The sequence below is a fragment of the Micromesistius poutassou genome, assembly GCF_964030765.1.
Source record: "Micromesistius poutassou genome assembly, chromosome: 6".
Taxonomy (NCBI): Eukaryota; Metazoa; Chordata; class Actinopteri; order Gadiformes; family Gadidae; genus Micromesistius; species Micromesistius poutassou.
The window spans coordinates 1,792,740-1,817,931 of NC_140276.1; the positions used below are offsets into that span (position 1 = coordinate 1,792,740).

General features: G+C 49.7%; 1 protein-coding gene across 1 annotated transcript in view; it reads left to right on the forward strand.

The window, feature by feature from the left end:
* LOC311344732 (protein diaphanous homolog 1-like) overlaps nt 1–24,765 on the forward strand; it is a gene marked incomplete at its 3' end in the record, with an annotated part of 39,750 nt that extends 14,985 nt beyond the window's left edge. Inside the window, 16 exon segments of the mRNA XM_084469084.1 lie at nt 3,737–3,763; nt 4,754–4,912; nt 5,998–6,099; nt 6,991–7,121; nt 7,905–7,982; nt 8,114–8,177; nt 8,638–8,777; nt 10,401–10,506; nt 10,679–10,789; nt 11,196–11,314; nt 12,426–12,542; nt 15,111–15,226; nt 18,787–18,851; nt 20,993–21,172; nt 23,979–24,448; nt 24,450–24,765. Of these exon segments, the coding sequence (XP_084325210.1) occupies nt 3,737–3,763; nt 4,754–4,912; nt 5,998–6,099; nt 6,991–7,121; nt 7,905–7,982; nt 8,114–8,177; nt 8,638–8,777; nt 10,401–10,506; nt 10,679–10,789; nt 11,196–11,314; nt 12,426–12,542; nt 15,111–15,226; nt 18,787–18,851; nt 20,993–21,172; nt 23,979–24,448; nt 24,450–24,765 (2,301 nt within the window).
* Between the last annotated feature and the right edge of the window lie 427 nt (nt 24,766–25,192).

The window sequence follows — 25,192 nt, forward strand, 5'->3', positions numbered from 1 at the left end:
TAAACGTCTTTCCCCCACAAATAACACTTTTTATGGCATTCATCCAAGGCAACCTTTCCCAAGCTAATCTTAATGTACTTGAGGAGCTAAATGAGTGACAACACAAATGCAGAACCAAACCCGAGGTGGGAGTAACCGGAAAGCTGCAAAGCGTCACGGATGTGAGAGCGACTGTTCGTTCTCTGGGTTGTGTGTTCAGGGACCGATAAAGAGACCTGCCTCACCCTAATGTAGCCATCATCAATTGTCATCTTCACCGAATCATCTTGTAAACGGAGCAGAATGCAGAAGCTCGCCGTTCATTTGATATAGCTTCCTTCAGCCTTTTTCTTGGTATTGCAATAGTTTTATAATCACCGCAAAATGTTCTGTGTGTGTGTGTGCGTGTGCGTGTGTGCGTGCGTGCGTGCGTGCTCAATGCTTGATCCAAGGCAGGCTCATGACTCAGAATGAGGCTTTCACTGCGAACACACACACACACACACAGCAAGTGTTGGTACATTTGTGTTATAATAATATTGAGTATTTTTGGGGTCTATTTTGTATGTCTTTTCCTTCCGCCCCCCTTCTGCTCCACGGACTCTTTGTTCCTGTGGAAAACAGTATTTATGTTTCCTGTGAGATTACCCTGCTTGCTGTCAACTCCTCTGTTTCCGCTCTGTGGATGGGATGGCCCCACTTGTATCACTTGTATTGTAAGTGTGTGTGTGTGTGTGTGTGTGTGTGTGCATGTTTCTGGTTTTGCAAGGTTTTAAGGGAAACCGAAAGCAGAGATGTGGCCATCTCCACCTCTAACTGCCTTATCATTAAACAGAACTGCCGCCCCACTCTCCACCAGAACACCTTTCTCTAGTACCGCCACCCCCCCCTTGTATGTTCTCTCTGCAGCAGGGAAAGGGCCAATTAGCTTGTCCAGACACGGCAACGGTCAAACAGACAGCCCCCAGCTCATCCACAGCCTGAGAACACCACAAGACGCGCACACACAGAACACAGGAGGTCTCATTAGACTGGAGTCTGGACCGGTGCCACGATGCTCAACGCTGATGTGAAAGTGTAATAATAATTCAATGTATGGTGCATTGAATGTGTTGGAGCTTTGTTTTTTTTTATTGTGACCCTTTTTCTAAAGCGACACCTACTGTGAGTGTGAGAGGTTAAAGCTGAGGGCCTGTTGTGTTTAGAACATTGCATCATAAACACCTGAAATATCTTGGCTAGAATCTGGTATGTTCCATATGTTTTGTTTGTGCTGAATGCTACTGATTTTCATGGACCCACTGGGCAGTAAAACGAATACCTGGGTGGATCATTGATTTGGCTTTGGGCCAGTACTTTACACCTGCGTTCACAATGCCTCCCTTACGAGGAACGGTGTGCAATCGGCTGCATTCCACACTCAATTCAGCTGATAGCAGGCCGACATGTCACTCACTTCAAAACACATACCTGCAATCTACTAATAAATCCAGAGAGAGAGAGAGAGAGAGAGAGAGAGAGAGAGAGAGAGAGAGAGAGAGAGAGAGAGAGAGAGAGAGAGAGAGAGAGAGAGAGAGAGAGAGAGAGAGAGAGAGAGAGAGAGAGAGAGAGAGAGAGAGAGAGAGAGAGAGAGAGAGAGAGAGAGAGAGAGAGAGAGAGAGAGAGACGGCCGAAGGAGTGCTAACGAGCAGAAAAGGGATTTAAGGAGAGGCGGCTGGTAAGGGTGGCAGAATGAGAAATCCACCGAGGATCAGACCAACATACTAAAGCAGCAGGTCTAGTGCTGAACAGGTTAAGAATATTCATGAGGCCGTGCACTTTTAATTGGAGACTAATAAAATACTTATTTTTGCCAGGAAGTCAAAGTATTTTAATATTTTTGCAGGCTCAGTGAAGAGAGTATTCTAGTGTGGAGTGTATTTTCGGATGAAGTGAGTTGTTTTTTTTACATGTGCAATTGGTCCAGCGGCTCGGCAGAGTAGGTCCCCTCCCTACATCTCTGTAATTACAGGTGTTAGGCCAGCATTCGGGTACTTTTCCCGGGAGTTTTCTTTCTTTAAACATGCTTATTACCACCATGTTTTGTCAGCAGCGTCTCTTGACTTTTGATAACAATGTCGCAGCTAACTGAATTAATTTGGCCTGGAACCCATCTCCATATATTGTTTGTGAAACCAGAATGACCCCTTGTGTGCCTTGGAATTTCCCTCATTTTCTTCCCCAACAAAGTTCAATTGTTTTGCGGTCTATTCCTACCCTGAATAGGCCGGTGCCTCTCTTGGGAGAGGGATAGAGTGGGGGAGGGCGGGAGAGAGCACTAGAAAACAGTAGCTGCACGAGAACCGGTGGTGCTGTTAAGTGCTGGCTTTCATGTTGACCTCTGCTGTCTTCTGCTGCGTAAGCATCTGCTCCAGCACTCAGTCAGAAGCACCTGGGAGTTTACATGCAACCATCAGGATCCACGCTAATGGTGCCTTCCTGTTACTACCTCCGACTGTTTACCCGCAAGATAGTTGGCCGGGGGAGGCTGGAACTCCAGAAGAAGTTTATCCCGTACATTAGCTGGTTTAAAATGTCAACAGCTACAATGGCTTTTTAATGAGTGGATAAAACGATTAGCCTTTTTTGGCATGGAACATGGAGCTGGGTTATTAAACCTAGCCCCCCCAGAGGGCAAGAAGAAACTCCCTCAAAACACTCATTACACCCAACTTCTCCACAAAACGGCAGAAAGTAACGCAGCTCCCAAGTAAACAACCCGCGATAGAGCGACTGCACAATCAGAGACCGATACTCAGTACCCCTTCAAGTGCCAGGGTCCTGATTCAGGTCAACTCAATAAAATGGGAAATACTATTTATACAAGATGAAGCATAAGTGATTCCTTGGCTGCCTTTGTGAATGTGGGCACACGTCGAATACATCCGGGTGATTCACATCCATAGTTTTTAGCCAGTTTTTCCAAAGGTGGCACATTTGTCCCCCGTAAAATGATCCATTGAGACAGTCGCTGCCAGCTGTTCTGTCAAAAAAAATGGTACTGTGTGACCAATCATCTTCATTCAAAGATTAAAGTGTGTGTGTGTGTGTGTGTGTGTGTGTGTGTGTGTGTGTGTGTGTGTGTGTGTGTGTGTGTGTGTGTGTGTGTGTGTGTGTGTGTGTGTGTGTGTGTGTGTGTGTGTGTGTGTGTGTGTGTGTGTGTGTGTGTGTGTTAATGTTTCCTTCAAAGAAATATGTAAACATTTGGCGAGCTACCTCCTAGTGTATAGAAGTGGTATTACACAACTTTAGCCATAGAGGATCATTATTGGGGTTATATGGACACCTAGTGGACATGACCTGCAGGTGCGTGTAATGTGTGGCCCAAGGGACCTGAATCACGCATCGAAAATTGATAGTCTCTGTTTATCCCACCAATAAGTCACACTTTCAATCTTCAGCTGTCTTTTCTCCAAGGGGCCAGTCCATCCACGGGCTAATCGAGAGCCCAGTTTTAATGAGACCATTGATTTAGCGAGCATGCTGGTGTGTTGTCCACCTCCTATCCTGCCATGATCAATCAGTAATGAACTCCTTTGAAATATACTACTCCTTTGAAGCCCTTTGATTGATTTCCATCTAATTGATTGACCTTCCACCCGCCACCCTTTGTCTGTGTGGTTGTTTTCCCCTACTCTCTGATTAATCCTCCCGTGCCTTGTTTTGATTTCCAATTTTTTTTTTCTGTGTCTCTCCTTCTCGCATCCGTTCTGTACAGAAACTCAAACGGCTGATTCCCGAAGAGGTAGGTGTGGTTGTGACGTGAAGCGCCCCCCCCCCCTCCTCCCTGCCCCCTCCCCCCTCCCCCTCCTCCCCACCTCCACTTCCACTTCCTCACACACGTGTGCATGTATGTGCATCTGTGTGCTTCCCCATTGCCCACCACCACCACCACCACCACCACCACCACCTTCGTCCCACTTTAACTTCACTGTTCACCGTCTGTCGCACTAACCCCCGACCACACCCACCGTTTGGTGCCGGTTATCATGTTGTTTGTCCGCCTGCGTCCCGCCGTCAGCACACCCAGCCTGCATGCAGGAGAGAAGCACTCTGACTGCTCAGCATGCTCGGGCCCGTCGATGACGCGCCCGCGTAGCCTCCAAGTCGGGCCCACCTTAAGAGCCATCGTGGCCACCTGCCTGTATCTTTACAACATAACGACTTGTTTTCATACTTTCACCTTTTATGGAGGTAGCCCACACGGCGACGTTTGCTTAAGGCCGCTGCTGCCCAGCCTAGCTCCATTAAGTGGTCTTTTTTGTTTAATGGCGGATAGTGTCAGGGTGCCCTGTCGCCAAACGGCTCATTACCCAGAGCTACTAATAACACCTCCTGGATAGCATATTACGTAAGTGTTTGTTTTAGGCCGCCCCTTATGTTCAGCTGCTTACACCGACCGGCCATTGATCTTGTCCGGCTTGTCCGACACAACTCTGTTTGTACGCCAGAAAAAAACAAAACATCCAGCCTGTTCACCTGTCCTATCCCTAATCATCTGCCATTTACGTTGAGTTATAAACCTTATGTTTTTGTCTTGGCGTTGGTGAATTACACGCTGCCCGTTGGATTCACGATCTTCAAGACATTATTTCACCTCAAACAGTGGCGATGATTACGGATTCCCTGCTTGATGTTGCTGACCGTTGCTGTTTTTGGACCATCACTCCACCAGGAACATACTTCTCTAACTTGTGTGTGTGTCCTCTCCCCTCTCCCCCCCCCCCCCCCCCAGCTGGAGCGCTTCACCAGCATGAGGGTGAAGAAGGACAAGGAGCGGGGGGGCCCGGGGCCCACCCAGCGGCACTCCTCCAGCTACGAGCCCAGTGGCCAGAGCACTGCTCTGCACGACCTCAGCGACGAATCGGTGCTGGAGCTCTTCCAACAGATGCTGGTGAGGGGGGGGGGGGGGGGGGGTCAGAGCGCCACGGGACCTGAGTGACGGGGAAACGGTGCCCTCCTTTAAAGTGGCCTCCGAATGGGCCATCCCTTCACTGAGCTCCTGTTAGAATGTATGACTATAGCCGTTTCTCAATTCGCGTTCTCGTGTGTGCTCGTGTACTTGCGTTCTCGGTAAACGTCATCAGTGGTGGCCCAAGCACTGTTCCAATTCCAAGTACGCGAGTACTGTCGTAAAACCCGGAAGTGTTCTCGATGCGTTCTCGATGAGGCCGTTCTACCGAGGATGCATCGGAGGTGACTCGTGTGGACTTGGGACCGTTAAATATCCCAGGATGCATCATCGAGTCCGCTGCTGTTCCAATTGCAGGTGCGTACTTGCGTTCTCGGAAGTCTGTACTTGAAAGTCCGGACTTGCCAAGTACGTACTTCCAAGTCCGCGAGTACGTAGTCCGCGTACTTGGTATTGAGAAACGGCTTATATGTACGCTTTTATAGGCCCACCACTAACTTATTAGTCAGTGTTGGTGTTCACAGGGTAAGGGGTTAAATTCCCATTGTGGCCACGTCCTTAGAATGTGTGAACACAACAGTGTTGTACAGTTATTTCGTTAAAAGCGTACGCCAAACCGCGCATACATTTCTGGCACACAATAGAAAATGCGAAAAGGCAGGCAGAGCTCCTTCAGTCAGTAGAAAGTTATCCTTATTTCACAGACATTTTTCTATTTTACTTCCTCTGAACAACTTTGTGAGTGTTTAGAAGCAACTGTTTCAACCCTGCAATTATGCCACATAGGAGCAACTTGCAGATTTGATTTAAAATGTAATTAATTATGTATTTTTAGGACGTTTCCTATTAAACTGTCAACCATTTTCTTGCTATTTTTTTCCCCACACACGTCTATTTCTGTCTCAATTAATTATGTGCTGCCTTCTGCTATGTCCACCCCATCACGCCCCTCTCTCTCTCTCTCTCTCTCTCTCTCTCTCTCTCTCTCTCTCTCTCTCTCTCTCTCTCTCTCTCTCTCTGCCGCTCTGTACCTCTGTGTAATGCTCTCTCTCCCCTTGGCTATGCAGGTGGACATGAACCTGAACGAGGAGAAGCAGAAGCCTCTGAGACAGAAGGACATCGGCATTAAGCGGGAGATGGTCTCACGCTACCTCCACACGTCCAAGGCTGTCAGTACCCACACCTTAATAGGACACTGCTGTCAGTGTTGTGCAACGCACGGCACTGCGTGCTTCATGTACACATCGCAGATTCAGTCCCTTAATGTCTTTTGTTTTTACATTAAGGGAAGTTAAAGAATAAACAAGCATCCGTATGGACGAACTTCTTTAGTGGTTTTTCCCCATCTTCCATCTTGTCCTCTGCAGCGGCTTATTTTTGAAGTTGTTTTCACGACGCTCCCACTGAGCATGCCCCCACAAACCAATCACTCCCAAAATACCGCAACAGCCAACAGAAAGGAGCCAGCGCCGTGTTGTGGTCGGGGGCTGAGTGAGTGCTGCGGGAACAGCAGGCCAATATGCTGATGCTAAACGGCTCCAGGAGCGAGAGAGAGGGCTAACAAAGCCATGTGCAGATGGTCGATATCACGCCTAATTTGGCAGCGAAATAGACTCAAATAGGCCCTTTGAGATCAACTCGGTGCACTAACCTTTTAACAAGTTTTAAATTGGGCTCATCACTTTTAAATGGTCAATGAGTATAGCCTGCCTGAACATTTCTTGCCCTCCGCAGGGATTAGACTGATTTGTATCTCGTTCTGTCTGTCTCCCCTTCCCTTTGGCCCGTCTGCTGTGTCCGTCTCGGTCTTATCTTGAAACGCTGTTTCTTACTTCTTGTCTGTCTTTTACTGCCTATCTGTCCTGGTCTGTCTCTGCCTCGGTCTTATCTTGTCTTTCTCCCTCTCTCTCTTGTTTCGTTCTGTCTCTCACTGCATTTCCTGTGACTGTCTTGTGTGTCTCTGTCTGTCTGTCTGTCTCTCTCTCTCTCTGTCTATCTGTGTCTTGTTCTGTCTGTGTCTTGTCCGACTGTCTTGTGATTGTCTTGTCTTCCATCTTCAGGGCCAGAGCCAGAAGGAGTGCTCCAGGTCAGCCCAGATGTACATCCAAGAGCTAAGGTCAGACATCAGAGACACGCAGCTACTGGCCTGCCTGGAGTCGCTCAGAGTCTCACTCAACAACAACCCAGTCAGGTAAGACCGCACACACACACACACACACACGCACATGCACATACACATACACATACACTTTTCGTACGCACGCACACACACAGTGTTTGACTTCTCATCAACTTTCAGCACGGTTCCATTAGCCAGCTAACAAATAGGTTTCAGCCATCCTGATTATGCCATTCCCTCTGGAATAGATCCAGTGCTGGCAATGTGACCTGCAGTTGTTTCATTGTTCTTATGATAATACTGCTGCTGATGCTACCAATGGAGATAACTTAATGATAAAGAATGAATTACTTCTTTACATTAGAATAAAATACAAAAAAGCCTCTACATATATGAGCCAGCAGGTTATAGATCCTTAACACTCTGAGTAACTGAGTTCAGGGGAGTGGCTTTTAAACAGGATATTTTATGTAGAATGGGCGCCATCTACAGACCTTAGTGTTGAACAGCACCCTCCCGTGTCTTCTATGGTCTCTCTACAGAGAGACATCTCAGAAACATGGACAAGGGCATGTGACATTATGAACATGAAAACACAAAGTTACTCATGTCGTCTCTTTGCGATTAAATATTAGTATTACAGTGTTCATATTAAATTTTTACTTTATTATCCCAGGGTAAGTGTTGTTTACAGTAGTTCACATACAACAATACATTTATGCACAATATTATTTATGCACAGAACACGATACCCACCAAAAACCAACAATAACACGGCGTCTGGCCACATTGATATCAACATGCATTTTCTCCGGCCCTTCTGATGATGGTGTCTGTCTTCCTCCACATTCCCAGCTGGGTGCAGAACTTTGGTGACGAGGGCCTGGTGCTTCTCCTCAGCCTGCTGAGGAGACTACAGGAGGAGAGAGAGGAGTAAGGCCACCTCTCCCTCGCACGGCCAACTGCATAGCCCAAGGGCAATGAATGAATAACCTTTTTTTTTTTTTGCTGTCAAAGCTGTTTTAATGTTTAAAGCCCTTGTCTGTGGTCTCGTCTCCGTCCAGAAACGTATCGGGGAAATGTCAACACGAGATCATCCGATGTCTCAAAGCCTTCATGAACAACAAGGTGAGATCTTTATCGGATTAAAGCCTACTAGGCTCGAAACACGTTTTTCTGCGACAAGCTTTACCTGTCGCCAAGCACCAACATGGACTAGGTGAGGTCACCAGGAGTTGAACTTCCGAGTTTACAAATTTGATATGAATTTAAATGTATTGTTCTTACAAACCGTTTGCATGTAGTGCAGCAGGCAGACAAATAGGTTTTTGTTACGGTTATTGTAGTTCAGTTCCAGGTCCTCTAGGACTCTAGGACCTTCACCCACAGTGTTGCATTTGCTCTGTGGTTGTGTCATTGAGAAAATTCCATCAATAAATTACAAGGGGGGTTCATCTACAATTCATCTACAATGTTAGTTGAGACTGTTACAGACTTTTTGCACACTTTAGGAATCTTAAGGAATCTGTCTGATGCGCGTGATGATTCTCATTTGAAACCCCCCCCCCCCCCCCTCTGCTCTCTGCAGTACGGTCTGAAAGCCATGCTGGCCACCGACGAGGGGATCCCTCTGCTGGTCAGAGCCGTGAACCCCCGGGCGCCTCACATGATGGTGGACGCCATCAAGCTGCTGTCGGCCATCTGCATCCTGGACCACAACGACAACCTGTGAGTACCGCCGCGCCCCGCCCCGCCCCCGCCCCGCCCCCGCCCCGCCCCCGCCCCCGCCCCAGGCCTGCATCCCCTCGTCCTGTCAAAAGGCTGCTCGCCACTCCCCAGGTCACCGAGTGACTTCATAGTTTTCACACGATTCATCATATTAATGTAGCCCCCTTCAAGTCGGGGAAAGGGGGAAAGTACGCCTCTGATGTATTCTCTGTGAAGCCAAGCATCTATAAAACATCAGGCCAGATCTGCGGGTTTTGGTGCGGCGGAGATTTTCTGGCAAGCGGAAACCAGAGAAGGAAGAAAAAAGGCATGCCGGTTCTTTCTCAAGCACTGCCTCTATACAGTGAAACATAAAACATGGGTTGAGTGGACTTTGAAAGGATCAAGGTCGCCGGTGGACTTTGATACATCATCCATCAAATGATTTTTTTTTTATCCACATACAAATGTAAACAATGCAATAGAAACAGTCCCGTTGGCTGAGGATTGCAAGATCATTAGATGTGCAATAACAGAATATTTAGGAAATGCGTCATAAAATGATGTGTCCGGAAGTAAACTCTGTGCCAAGAGTGAGTTCTGAACGGTCTGCTGGGGGGTGGTGGTGCTTCACCGGGCGAGTCTCTTATTAGTGCTGTTCTGAGAGCAGTTTATTCAGGAGTGTGGTGACAGGTCAAATGAAGAAGCTGCGTTAAGTGGCAGCAGCTCTGTGCCCGTGCGGACCCCCCCCCGTGGCCTCCAGAAGGAGAGCCGAGGTGGGGGGACAGATGGTCGTCCAGGTGAACCCCCCCCACCCACCCACCCCCGCCCCGCTGTCATGTCGTTAGGAGCCACTGACCCACTCTCTCTGCAGCATGTCCTTGAGAAGCAGAAGGAGTCTGGAGGGGGGGGGGACGGGGACGTATGAAGCACTTCAGTATTTCATTTCTCTTCTCGACGAGATGCAGGGGTAGGCACTCCCACGTGAGCCACCACGGTGTCTCCGTGACGCTGTTCATCAGAGGGTCACACGTGGCAAATCAAAGTTTTGAGTGTTCAGTGTTCTGCAAAGTCACCGTTGTGCAGCGTACCGTTTTAGAAAGGAGATATGTGCTTTGTCATCGCGTCGACCCGCTGGGGAGAGAGGTCCTCGGCCTCGGCGAGACTCACTCGTATCACAAAGGTCAAATCACTTGAACATGAGGCCGTGTATCTCTCTGAACGATACTACTACTGTTCGACTGCATCACTCCAGACCTGCGTAGGACAGTATTGGCATGATTGTAGCTTTAACTCAATCATACCTATTTTTAATCTTGAGAAAGAAGCCCATGAACTAACTATTGTTTAAATGTTTTTCAAATTCTACTACTATTTAATTGAGCCTAGCCCAAAGTTTTTGCGGCTTTTTGTTCGCTCCATGTTTTCAACGGTACATTATGGCGTTGTTGATGACTGGACCATTGGTCAGTTAATATTGTAATTATTTTCGGGTTTTATCACCTAATGACTAAGGACACATGGTGGTCCTCAGGCTAGACCAGTAGAGAACCACTGGTCTAGTCTCTAGAAGATCTCCAAGTGGGTCCTGAGGTGTGTGTACTGTTACTCTAGATCTACATGATCGTCTCTGTGTCCCTGCAGCCATGAGCGCGTTCTGGAGGCCATCACTGAGGAGGCGGAGAGGAAGGACATCGAGAGGTTTCAGCCTCTACTGGCGGGGATGAGACAACCCAGCGTGGCTTTGAAGGTACTGAAGCACCCCGACAACAGACATAAACAAACAAACAAAAAACAGACACCAGTCATGCGTCCCTGTCTGGTCATACGTGGGGTCCTATGGTGTGGCCTGATGAGAAGATGGCACCCAGATGGTGTGTGGATGTGTGTGTAACGTCTCATCTTTGCGTGGCGTTGGACAGGGTGGCTGCATGCAGCTCATCAATGCCTTGATCAGCCGGGGAGAGGAGCTGGACTTCAGGGTCCACATCCGCTCTGAGCTGCTGAGACTGGGCCTACGGGACCTCCTGATGGTAGGGAGCGCTCACCCACCCATTTACTCACTATCTCATCTCTTCCCTCACTCACATTCCCACACGTGCAAGCCTTTCCTATCGTGACTTCGACAGGCTGTCATTAAATATTCGTACACACAGTCACAGTCAAACAGTCACGGGTAAAAAAAACAAAAAAAAAACTATTTTTATCGCCACTCTTGTTTTTTCCCTGTCACATATTTGTTTGTTCATCGTGAGTCAGAGTGACACACTTCACGGGCCAACGAAAGTGTGGCCACCCGCAAACGGGGGCGCACGCACGCACACACCCACCCAACACCATTCCAAACTTTCTCCACCTGTCCAAACTCAGCATGGCTGACAGAAACCCCTCTCCTCCTCCTCCTCCCCCCTCTCCCCTCTCCCTCTCCCTCTCCTATAGGATGTCAGGACCATAGAGAACGAGGAGTTGCGGGTGCAGCTGAGTGTGTTTGACGAGCAGGCTGAGGACGATTCGGAGGAGCTCAAAGCTCGCCTGGACGACATCCGCATTGAGATGGAATATCCTTCCACCTGACATCTTTCTTGCTCTGTCTCTGTATCTCCAATCCTCTGTCTCTTTTTCTCTCTCTCTTTCCAATCCTCTGTCTGTCTCTGTCTCTGTCTCTCTCTCTCCCTGTCTCTCTCATTCCCTCTCCCTCTCTCACTCTCTGTCTCTCTCTCTTGTTCTCTCTCTGTCTCTGTCTCTCTGTCTCTCTCTCTCTCTCCCTGTCTCTGTCTCTCTATCTCCATGTCTCTGTCTCTTGTCCTCTCTCTCTCTCTCTCTCTCTGTCTCTGTCTCTGTCTCTCTGTCTCTGGGGATTGGTGGTCTAAAGACATGGCCTTATTTTTCTTCATCCCCTCAATGTCACTTCCGTCTGCTGGGGGGAAGATGCAAAGATAGGATCACAGGAGCTTATTTGAGCCAATACATCTTCTGGGAAGCTGAACGCTTTTTTTTTTTTGTGCTTGAGTCTGGCTTTCCCTGCTTTAATAGTTTCAGCACATATCTTAAATGGACATAGTTGGGGGTTTACGACAGCCTCAGCATACCAGTTGAACACTACTAAATGAGCTGGGAAGGACAATAACCACAGCCAGGGTTGGGGGTTAAATTGCACCCATGTGAAACACATCGACAGTACAGGTGCCCATAAGGTATATGGAGGTATAATATATACATTATGTCCCTATCTGTTGTAGCTTTTATTATAGTATTATTATCATTATTACTTATAGTGGCTTATAGTTGTACGTTTCAACACTAGATGTCACAAGGGTGCAAGAGTGTGGCAATACTTTTTTGCAGTGCTTCCTAAAAAAAACAACATAGCTCTGCAGTCAGCTGCAAAACATTGTGCAACTAGAAAGGACATCTAAAGTGAAACAAAATGAGGCGTCTTTGTGTTTCCCCAAATATTTTCAGTGTTTGGTTGACAATTGGATGTTTGCTGTAGTGTTCACCACCAGGGGGCATCAGAATGCAATTTTGCTAACTGAGGTCTCTGATGAAGACATTAGATAAGAATCAGAATCAGAAATGTCTTTATTGTCATTGCACATGGTACACCGTAATCTAAGATGAGTGGTGTTGTGTATTTGCTGCTCGCTCCTTAACCGTGTGGCGGTGCACTGACGTGAGGGAGGTGTTTGAGATACTCTTCAACACGGTGAAGGACTCCAAGGCCGAAGGCCACTTCCTGTCCCTCCTGCAGCACCTGCTCCTAGTCCGCAATGATTACCTGGCCAGGTAGGTGTAAATCACACACATACACAAGATTGAAATCACGATTATTTTTGAGTTTGAAAATAAAATGCATTTATTCGGCATTTCGGCAAAAAAAACTCACTGTAACAGATTTTTCATTCAGTTTTCAAAATATATATATATTTTTTTTTTTTCAAAAGAATCGTTCCAACTCGATTTTATTAATTTGGAGATCGTTTGACCCAAGAATCTAAATTGTGATCAAAATTTGATTAATTGCACAGCCCTAACACACACACACTAAAATATCTGTGCCAGTACATGCATGCTGTCACATTCACTCTCCAAATCTCCCCAGCCGAGTCGTACCCAAAAGCTCTTCCTCCAACTGATTGGATTAAAAAGTCAAAACATTTCCCCTCTATTAATTTCACCTTGGTTACCAGATGTCTGGCTCTCACCCCTCCCCTGCCCTCCTCCCTCCCACCTCCCCTCCTCTTTCTCCTTCATCACATTTGTTTTTCCTGCACGCCGGTCCAGAGCTGTGAAATTAATACATGCGAAAAGAAGTCCAATTTCATTTTAATAGAATTGAGCACCTTCCACCCCCTTATCACCAGAAATATGCTAATGTCCCTCCCGGGGGCCTGGGGGGCGGGGTGGGGAGGCTGAGAGGGGAGCCAATGAGGGAAAGACAAGACTGGGGTGGAATAATAGAGAGGACAAGTCAAGAGCTCCAGAGAATGGGATTGCATAAGTACGCCAGACACACACACACACACACACACACACACACACACACACACACACACGCACACGCACACGCGCACACGCTTAGACTTGTGTTTACACAAGTCTAAGCCTTGCCCACACTTGAACTTGCACTGTAGGACGGCCTCAACTTGGGCAAGCAAAGTAATAAAACATAGGCAGGCCTGCTGACACACACACACACACACACACACACACACACACACACACACACACACGCGCGCACACAGGCGCACGCACAATCACACAAACACACACAGCAGTCAGTCACCCGCCCCATGTTGCCTTGATGGTATCAGACAGGCGGGAAATTGTGGCTCCTGTTAAACACAGGGCCTGCCGTGGTAGGGTGGAGGCTGAGGCTGGATGGATGGATTGAGAGATGGATGGAGGTGAGGGAGGGTATAGGGAATGAAGTGAGAAGTCGAGATTGGACTTTTGTGCTGCCTGGGCTGGAAGGAGCATATGGTGCGAAATGACTTGATAAGCTGCACACGCACACACACGCACATATGCACACGCACGCATACGCACACACATGCACACACACAAGCACACACAGAGGCATGCACGTACACACTAGAATTCCACTTGAATGACCACGGGTATTGTGGGACTACTCCAGTCTTTAGTCTCCAGCCTCCACATTAAACATATTATAATGGCCATATCTTAAAAGAAAAGTAGCAGCATATTATTCAACTTGCTGCAATAAAACTTTACTTTACTAACCAGCCAGAATTTCTTTTTTTTTTGTTGCCGGACCAAGGGTAAGACGTATCCGTAGTCAGACGTGAGTGTTGTTCCACGAAACTGCACCGGATGGCACTCTCGCTCCACGGATAAACCTGCAAATCTAACGAAGGGAGGGGGGGGTGAAGCATTGACTATTGGAGAGTGAGAGACACACACACACACACACACACACACATTCTCTCTCTCTGAGAGAGCGAGGGAGAAAGGGAATATATTAGGTATTGTGTTTGTTGCTCCGGGGGCTTCATACAGGGTCAGTGAATCAGACACCTTAAAAATTGACTGTCTACGGGCCTTCATCGCACATGCCACACACACACACACACACACACACACACACACACACACACACACACACACACACACACACACACACACACACACACACACACGCACACATTCATACACTTACACAGAATCAATCTTTGCGACAAGACAATCAAACTGTCACGCACCAAATGCCTGTTCGCACGCACAGTGAACATGCACAGAGCTTGTGTGCAGGCACTGACACGCACACGCACACGCAAACGTCTGATCTGTGGCACCACAAGTTCTGTCGCTCCCAGTGCATCACGTCCCCTCATACACAACAAAACGCCTTCTCCGCCTCAAGAAAGCATGAACCACTTGCCCCCTGTGTACACCGACACAATATGAACGCTATCACTCCTGTCTGTCTGTCTACTTTTGTGCCCTTTTTTCTCTTTGTGCTCACTTCCATTCTCTCCATCCATGTCGCTTTATGTGTTTTGACTTATTCATACGTTGCTAGGTTTTTGTATAAAGAAATATCGACATTATGCACAAGGCTGCGATGGCAACACGATCAACCAGTGCACTTTTGTGTACGCTTTTTTTAACTAAGTCGCAGTCTCCAAGTAGCTTCTTCTCGGGTTACAATCCGTGACACCCCCCTCTCGTTCCTCCTTGCCCCTCTAAAAAGTGCAAGGGAAGATGTCCCTAATCGTCCAGGGAAGGAGCCTTGAGAGGGAAACGGGGAGGGGAGCCCCGTCTGTCCCTCTGCCTCTGCGGTGGCGTTGTTTATGGTCCTTCAATGCTGTTGCCTCCCGTCCGCTCCAGGCCCCAGTACTACAAGCTGATGGACGAGTGCGTGGGCCAGATCGTGCTGCACCGGAACGGCGCCGACCCGGACTTCAAGTGCCGCAACCTCCGGCTGGACATCGAGGGATTGATAGGTGAGCCGGAAGAGGGGGGTGGGGGGAGGTGGGCGTGCAGACACAAGCACACGCACGTACCTGCAGCCCCCCACCTCGCCTCCCCCCCCCCCCCCCCTCTCTGGGAGCACCACTCAAGTGGTCGTCCTTGTTTGGACCGTGGTGATTGGATAGATTGGAGGATATACACACGTATATTTATATAATTACACACGTTTCATTATCTTTGTTGTGATTTGAAGGCTGCTGCTGATGTCGCGTTTGATTATGAGTGGGTAGGGTCCTTGAGTGCCCCCCCAAAGTGGTTCACACATAAACACAGAAACTTGTTTCTGTGGTCGAACAAGTGCAGTTTCCGAGTTGCACCACAGGGGGGAGACAGAGGGTGATGTGCATATCAGTGATCTAATGCAATAAAAAAAAAAAAAAAATGATTAAACGAATTAACTTAGAGAAATTAAGACATTTGAGCATTAAAGCCATGTCCACAATAACAGTCGCCATATTACTTATGAAGAAGGTACTCCTTTTGTCCATCTCTAACTCATGTATGAAGGAATACTTTTTGGAGAAATAAGGTTGTTTTTTTCTTGCCCATAGTCAGACGAGTATCCTTGTAACCAGGATGTTATTTTCCCCTCTGTCTGCCTAGCGCTCGATTTGACGAGTTAGCCTTTGACCAATTCAGCCCAAATCAATGGAGGACAGGGCTAGACTGTTACTGGCAGTGAAGTCAGGGTGAAATACTCCACTCTCATCTTCTCCAAAGCCTGTGACTTCACACATCTTCACATCGTCATCATCATCATCTTCACATCTACGCCGTCTTCACACATCACACAGTGAAGAGTCTCGCACATAAAAAAAAAACTAACACATGTAGCTCTAAAACACTCAAACTGCGATGAGGGGGAAATAGCCTCAACATCAGAGTTGAAGCCGGAACGGTGGATGTAAACAACAAAGAATCGGATGGTGCTTCTGGTTGGACTAGGGCAAAGTGGAAGAGAAGCGGTTCCCAGTGGTTCCCAGTATGACTGTCCTTCCTTTAGCTGGCTTACTAATTGCTGACTGGTGGATATATTCTGGACTGCCCCGCGTCCTGAAAAACATCAAGCGCACAGCAGGACGTCGCTCGAGGCGCCTTACGTCTTAATCTGTCGCGCGCGAGAGAGAGTGGATATCAGCCCTCTTGACGCGGAGTCAGGGAGCCCCGCCCCCTTCTCACAACGCACCCGAGTGCGCTCGACGCTCTGCAGGGAGTGGGAATAAAACATAATAAAAATATAATGCTGCCTGCGGCGCAGAGACGATCGATTAAAATCTCTCATTATTCCCCTGACCTTTTTTTTTTGTGCTCTTATCTGTCCACCACATTTATTTCACTCCCACCGTCGGCGTCGAGTCTTTGAAGCTCCAGGGTAGTTGCTACCTCACCTGTGTGTGTGTGTGTGTGTGTGTGTGTGTGTGTGTGTGGAATGTATAATACACAAAACCAAAGCGCCACTGAAAGACAAAACCAGCGACATGTAACTCCCTCGGTCTTCACACCCCGGAGCAGCGCCTGTGAGCTGTCGGGTGGGCCGTGCAGCTCAATGGACTACTACACTAGGCTCGGGTGTTTAAAAAAAAAAGGACCACTCCACTAAGGAAACCAGAGCAGAGAGGAGGACAGAACGTGTCTCAAGAGTTCAATAGTCTTTTATGGCAGCCCTCTTCTAGCCCACTGCAGGATACTCTAATTGTGCCGCTGCTAAATGTGTCCCACTATGAACGTGCGTGGGACAGGCACACGCACACAGGCACATGCTTGTGCACACTGACAAATTCACACACACACACACACACACACACACACACACACACACACACACACACACACACACACACACACACACACACACACACACACACACACACACACACACAGAGACCCACTCACACAGTCACTCATACCAGCAAGAATGGCCTCCTTTAGCACTGCCAGAGTTATTATCAGTGGAAAGCAGCCCAATTGTGCCCTGCATACATTATTTAGTGTTTTTCTTTGAACTCCTACAATTCTTCACACAGTCGCACACCCCCAGCCCCCCCCCCCCCCCCCCCCCCCTGTTCTGCGCACCCACCCACATGCACGCAACCCCACACAACCCTGCCCCCTCCAATAGTAGTCTGCTGTTGAGCGTGTCCCATTTAAAACCCCACCACCATGACCGAAGCAACACCGACCTCGCCCCGAGCCCCCTTCATGTCCGCGCCGCAACAAGACCGCACACAAATTCCCCCGATCGCACTACGCTTTATACACACTTCAGCACTGTTAGCCTCATGCTGTCCCAGCCCTGACCTCCTCCTCCTCCTCCTCTTCCTCCTCTTCTTCTTCTTCTTCTTCCTCATCCGCATCTTCCTCATCGTCGGCTCTTCCTCCAATCTTCTCGCCGTCCACTCCTCACTTAGCATTTGCACACGTTTATCCGAGCTCCACAGTTTTCATTAACCCCCTGACGTTAATTGCAGATTAATCTTCATTATTATATTAAGCCTTTGGAACATATGGTGTCATTTTCTTTCTTTTCCTTTCCCCCCGCCCCCCCCACCCCCGCTACTAGTTTTGAAGTTATATGCTTGTCATTTCTCACACGTTTCCCTTATCCTTCTGTCTTCTGGTTAAACTTTAATTCTGCTCTTTGGCATCAGGCATCACTGTCTTTTCCATCCAATTACCCGGCAGCCTTTATCTGTGTGCCAAGCCGCCCTATTCGCTGCACGTGCACACTCTGCCCTGAAGCCCCGAGCCACCTGTGGACCCCTGCAATTACACAGGAAGAATACCAAGGAGATCTGCCATTGGCTCATCCCGGGCTGCGGCTCATCCTCGGCCAACCGGCGTGTCTGGCGATGCCCCCCCCCCCCCCCCCCCCCCCCCCCCCCCCCCCCACCCCACCACCACCACCACCTCATTCCATCAAGACTAGTGTTGATGTTGATCCGGCCAATCTTCATCTTTCTATTCATCATCTTGTATCTCTGGAGGAACAGGATGGGAGGAAACACTAGGTCGGGCTGCACAGTCAATCTATTGGCGGGCATTGGAAATACGAGCTTAGTTTTGTCTCTTTCGTCTCCCACTGAGAGAATACAAGAAACCGTGTGTGTGTGTGTGTGTGTGTGTGTGTGTGTGTGTGTGTGTGTGTGTGTGTGTGTGTGTGTGTGTGTGTGTGTGTGTGTGTGTGTGTGTGTGTGTGTGTGTGTGTGTGTGTGTGTGAATAGCAGAGCAGGTAGCAGAAGCGTCCACCAGATAGGATTCTATTATAATGAGATGCTGCTGCCATCGAATCACGAATCTGGTCTTTGAGAAGTGTGATAAGGAAAACACAAAAAGCAGACAGATAGGGCACTGGCTGAGTGTCTGTCTGAATACATTTGTGTGTGTGTGTCACACTGAAGGGCACGAAATATTCACAACCAGACATGAGCAGGTGTGTTGTCTGAAAATCCATCTCATCTGACTTATCTTTTTTCCCCCCCCCTCTCCCCCACTCCCTCTCCCGGTCTCCCCCTCCACCCCCTCCACCTGTCAGACAACATGGTGGACCAGACCAAGGTGAAGACCAGCGAGGCCAAGGCCATGGAGCTGGAGAAGAAGGTGCACACACGCACACACGCACGCACGCACGCACGCACGCACGCACGCACGCACGCACGCACGCACGCACGCGCGCACGCACGCACGCACGCGCGCACACACACACACACACCTGCATACAACACCCCTTCTGCACCATGTTACCGATGCTGCCGACGGCGTCCTTCACTCGGTGAAAGAACGTACATACATCAAGGCACACATGCACGCACCGCCAACGGCTCTGCGCTCCACCCAGGCGGACACAGCGGGACCTTAATCAGAACCCCCACCCCCGGGTCTCTGCTTGACGAGCAGTCGCAAATTAGCAGGGGGGTGGGGGGGGGGGGGGGTGGGGTTGCTGGGGGGGGGAGTGGACGGACGGAACAGAGATAATTGAGTACACACGCACGTGCATGTTTGTGACGGCGCCGCGTCAGAAACGCTCGCTCACGCGCACGGGCCGCCGATGGACGCGTGGACGAGCGCAGCGGCGCACACGCCCAGGCGCGGCGCACGGAAGGGGTAAATGCCTTGATTGCGGGGGGGCTGCTTCCCTGGTGTTTCTGTCCTATTATAGAACTGACAGGATAATTGCGCCGAGCGAGATGAAACTAGGCTCAGTCTTAAGCTCCCGCACGCGCTCCCTCAGACACACACATGTACTTGACGGCGTCGTGGTGCGCGGTGGTGCCACGCACACATGCACACATGCACACATGCGCACGTACTTACACTTGCATACATGCCCCCCGATCGCCGTAGTGGTGCATGATGGTATAATTGCAGCGCGACTCATTTCGGTGGGGATTAGAGACAAGGCTGTCAGAAAGGCGACGGCAAGAGCAAAGAAAAATCTGCTGTCAGCAAATGACACGGCTGTGTGTTGGTGTCGGTGTGTGTGTGTGTGTGTGTTGGAGCTTATTTGCCAAAATGGTCAAAACAAATGCTTGTCGAGAATCCTTTAAAAAAAATAAATCCTCCCACGTTTATGACGGCGAGGGATATTAAGATTAGGTCTCAATCGTGGCGCTCCTCCCAATGAGAAAGTGCCTTGAAAGGCTGGGTGGAAGGAGAGCTGGTCTGACTGCAGCGTGGTGTCTGTCCCCGCAGTGTAAATTATACAATGAAATCGAAAGGCTCCGAACTGTGGGAAATGGATTCTCCCGCTCTTTGACTGCTGTAGCTCCCACTGGGAAGCTGTGTGTTCCCACACACCCGCACTCACACGGACACACGAATGCACGCACGCACACGCACACAAATACACGCTGGTACACGCACGCACACACGCTCGTACACGCACACGAATGCACGCTCGTACACGCACACGAATGCACGCACGTGCACACGCACACATCAACACATCCTGGAGGCTCATTAAGCATTCGGTGGTGGCTGTGACACCATTGGCCGACTTTTCCAAATAATAATTTCTCAGAATGAATGATTTATGAGTGACTTGACCTTTCTGCCCCCCCCCACCGCACACCTCTGACATCACCGGCTCCAAAGTTTCTCTCCAAACGTCCTGGCCCTCCAGTGCATTTCACCTACATGATTGGAATTATTTTTTCTCATTTAACATTCTCCCTTTTATTCATCCTCATTCGTCCGTCCTCACCCAGGCCACTTTTTGTAATTCTGTTTGGTAACTCGCAAATGTCACAGAATCCGGCGTATCATATACGCTCTACACATTGTTTTATTATACCCTTAACCCTTTTAGCCAATCAATGTTTTTTTTAAAGGTCTAATACTCCAGTATATACGAACGCGTGTACGCCCGATGATTCACAGCCTCGAGCACACTACCGCTAATCACCCAGCGTGTAGCAGAGCGATGCGATTATTATTGTTCGCCAGGCACACTGATATATCCGGCACATGTTGATTGGGTAAAAAAAAAACCTTTGTGTGATCGGGGTCGCAAAAGTTGTCTGAGCGGGAAATGGGGTCACATGGCAAAGACGGTCGGGAACCACTGATCTATGGCGTTGTCGCATTTGGCAGAAAATGCATTGAAATTAGTCTCTGGCACAAATGTCAAACGTGTGTGTGTGTGTGTGTGTGTGTGTGTGTGTGTGTGTGTGTGTGTGTGTGTGTGTGTGTGTGTGTGTGTGTGTGTGTGTGTGTGTGTGTGTGTGCGTGCGCGTGCGCAGCTTGACGCCGAGTTGACGTCGCGCCACGAGCTGCAGGTGGAGCTGAGGAAGTTGGAGGCCGACTACGAGGTGCGCCTGCAGGACCTCAGCAGCGAGAAGGAACTGCTGTCCTCCTCCAAGCAGGAGAAGGACAAGGAGAACCAGGGCCTGCAGAAGAAACTAGGCACACTGCAGCAGCAGGTACACACACACACGCATAACATGCACACACGCACGCACAAGGATTTGTTCCCCTGTGTCTGCTGGCTCTGTGATACAATGTTCTGCCCTAGCAGGTGTGCACGCACAGATGGAGGGCTTAGTGATATTTATTTTACATGTCATTAGTTCCCCTTATTCAAACAATTCAAAACACGGTGGTGAAAGTGTGCACTCTGTGGAGATGATGGTTGTGACAAGCTTCCATCCTGGGATGCATGCAAAGCGAAGGTAAGGGCAATCAAATCTCACTTCAGTGTTCTGAGTGGTTCTGTCGAACAATTTGTGAATACCAGCACTTTGAAAACAACTGCTGTATATGATGCTCTGACTCCTAACGGGGTAATGACAGCATGTCATGAGTGAGCTGTTCACGGGAACTCTTGTCCTACTGACTTGTCACCTCTGCTTGAGCATCCTTGGCTTCCACACATCAAACAATGTTTCCAGTCTTGACACCGTGTCTCCGTCATTGAATCATACGATACATGATCCTCCAATTGGATGGCATCCATCCGCCAGGCCTCCATCACTTAAAAGAGAAGCGTGGTTCGGGCCTTGGAGTTTACAAACTCAGCTGTGGCAAAAACATATTTATTTTAATTGCGCTCGCTTTCAAAACTTGGTGATCCCTCTGTCACACCAGATCCTGTTAAAAAAGTTGACATGACTTTCTCGATTTCTTCCTGTGTCTCTTCTTAAAAGCATGTCACTCGCCAGAGGCTTTCATTGAACACTACCAAGCGATTTCCAGTCTCATTGTGTGAGCACTTGTTTCCGTTAAGAGTGACAAGAGCGTACTCCAATCCCCGCAAATCGCCCTGCGGAGGATACGCTCAGAGACGAGAACGGCGGCCCTTATCTTCCCGATGCCGGGGTACATGTTCATCAACTCAATCCTGGGACTTCTGTGAAGGAGGACACTTAGCTGTGAAGTCGTTTAACTTTTCCCCTCCCATTCGAGCCGCGATTTATAGCCCATCTCGGAACGCGTGTGCCGAAACAAAGCCCAGTTTGGGTTGATACGGATAAATAAGCGAGCAATGTTCTAGGGCAAAGGGATGCTATGCCGCCCCAGAGGAGCGCAATGGCACTTAAGTTCCCCTGCACGCATGCACACACACACACACACACACACACACACACCACACATCACACATGCACTCGCACACGCACACACAAACCATTCCGCACACACAAACACACACACACACACACACCATTGCGCACACACTAACACACACACACACACACACACACACCATTGCGCAGACACTAACACACACACACACACACACACACACACACACACACACACACACACACACACACACACACACACACACACACACACACACACACACACACACACACACACACACCATTCCGCGCACACACTTGCTTGGTCAAAATGAGCCAAGGCAGGAAGGAAATGAAGTATGTGCGAGGCATCAACAGCATCAATGCACAGCAGACATCCTCCTCCACCCCCCTGGTCCATCCTGATGTAGTCTAGCGTTGAGAATGGCAAGTTGAATTAGGGGTTGGGGGAAATGAGGGAAAGAGAGAGAGAGAGAGAGAGAGAGGAGAGGAGGAGGCTGAGGGATGCAAGGAACGGCGTTATGACTTCGTTGCAGCTTTCCGACGGAGTAGGCTGGTGTGTACCGCAGGAACAGACCAGGACCGCGTAGCTGTCACAGTCCTGCTGCCCCACCAGCTGGACCAGTGCTGCTGTTAGGCACATGCACACACACACACAGACACATACACACGCAGACACACACACACACACACACACACACACACACACATGTGTGACCCAGAACAGTCTGTTCTGATTGTTCTGAGCGTGTAATGGTGCGGTCGGATCGTCTTTGTTCCATATGTCTAGAGGTATGTATGTGTGTGTGTGTGTGTGTCGGTCTGTGTGCTGATCAGGGGCGCGCGCCGTGACGCTGATCGGACGTGGCTGATGCCAGCAGGAGCCTCTTCCCCTCTGTGCATGGACACGGGCGCGCACACATACCACGCGCACGCGCACACGCACGGACACAGGCACACACACACACAGACAGACGCAGGCCCAATGCCCTCCTCCCCCTTCTCCTTCCATCAAAGCCATTAAAAGAGAAAAAGAGCCTCTCTCATCTTGTGACTTTGAGACGCTGCCCATCAGGGGCCCCATCACACGTAGAGGTCTGTCACTGTCCCAACGTGTGATGGTGCGTCCAGCCCTTCATCTGGCGCCGGCCTCCACTTTCAAAGAGACGGCCTTCTAAAGACCACCGCGGTTTTGGCAGGCCGCGGCGCCGTTCATCACCGCGCCGCCCCTCCTCCAGGGGATGGATGGACGTGTGTGTGTGTGTGTGCGCGCTGCAGCGACTTGTGAGACAAAGGCACTTTGCATGGAGTGACATTTGAAACAAACGCACAAATCTGCCCATGTGTACCCCATGCACGTACACACAAACGTATGACACACCGGTACGCCTGGGATTATTTTAGTGTGATTAAAAAGCGCTCGCTCTCTCTCTCTCCCTCTCTTTCTCTCTCTCTCTGTCTCTCTCTCTGTCTCTCGCTCTCTCTCTGTCTGTCTGTCTGTCTGTCTCTCTCTGTCTCTCTCTCTCTGTCTGTCTCTGTCTCTGTCTCTCTCTCTGTCTCTCCCTGTCTGTCTGTCTCTGTCTCTCTCTCTGTCTCTCTCTCTCTCTCTCTGTCTCTCCCTGTCTGTCTGTCTCTGTCTCTCTCTCTGTCTCTCTCTCTCTGTGTATCTCTGTCTGTCTCTCTGCAGATTGAGAAGCTGTCCCAGGACCTGGAAGAGGCCAAGACCAAAGTGATCACGGTCACCGTTCCTGCTCCCGCCCCTCCAGTGCCGGGATATGCCTGCATGTTTCCGACCCATCCGGGCCAGACAGGCATGCCTCCACCTCCCCCTCCTCCCCCTCTCCCGGGAATGCCGGGACCTCCACCCCCACCCCCTCTCCCGGGAATGCCCGGACCTCCACCCCCACCCCCTCTCCCGGGAATGCCCGGACCTCCACCCCCACCCCCTCTCCCGGGAATGCCCGGACCTCCACCTCCACCCCCTCTCCCGGCCGGGATGGGAGGACCTCCACCTCCACCCCCTCTCCCACCAGGAATGGGCGGACCACCCCCTCCACCCCCACTCCCACCGGGCATGGGCGGACCACCCCCGCCGCCCCCACTCCCACCGGGCATGGGCGGACCACCCCCGCCGCCCCCACTCCCACCAGGAATGGGCGGACCACCCCCCTCCACCCCCACTCCCACCGGGCATGGGGGGTCCCCCGCCACCGCCACCACCTCCTCCAGGCATGGGCGGACCGCCCCCTCCGCCCCCCATGGGCGGCGGCTGGGTCCCCGCGGCACCTCCTCCGCTCCCCTTCGGCCTCCAGCCTAAGAAGGAGTACAAGCCGGAGGTGCAGCTGAAGAGGGCCAACTGGAGCAAGGTGAGGCCGGTCTGTGGGGCTCGCCTCCCATGGAGCCGCGAGTGGTGGCCCTTCGGAAATGGTAGTGGGAATCGGAAGCTGGAATCAGGTCGCGATGATTCCCGCTGATTTTTTTTTGGGGGGGGGGGGGGGGGGGGGGTGATAAATGTCTGGGATTGATTCCGGGGTTCAGTTCTGGGCTTCTGCGGGTCAGCATGCCGTTATTTTGAATGAAATCACCGAACAGAATTTTTTTTTTTTATGCAAATACAGTATTAGCGCCCTCTGTAGAAGAGTACCATGAGTTGGCCTCCACAATAATTTAATTGAAGTCTGTGCCGTAACTTTAGATATTTATTTTACAAAATTATAGATTTTGGAGTCAACCTGCCAATATAAGTAATGAGGCAGACGTAAGAACCCCTTAAACGTCCCTATATAGAAAACTCCACCAACTCTAATATTCGGATTTCTCTCTCCGATGGACTTCATTTGACCTTGTAAGACAAAAAAATATTGATAGATATTTAAATATAGTACTATGAAATAACTATTT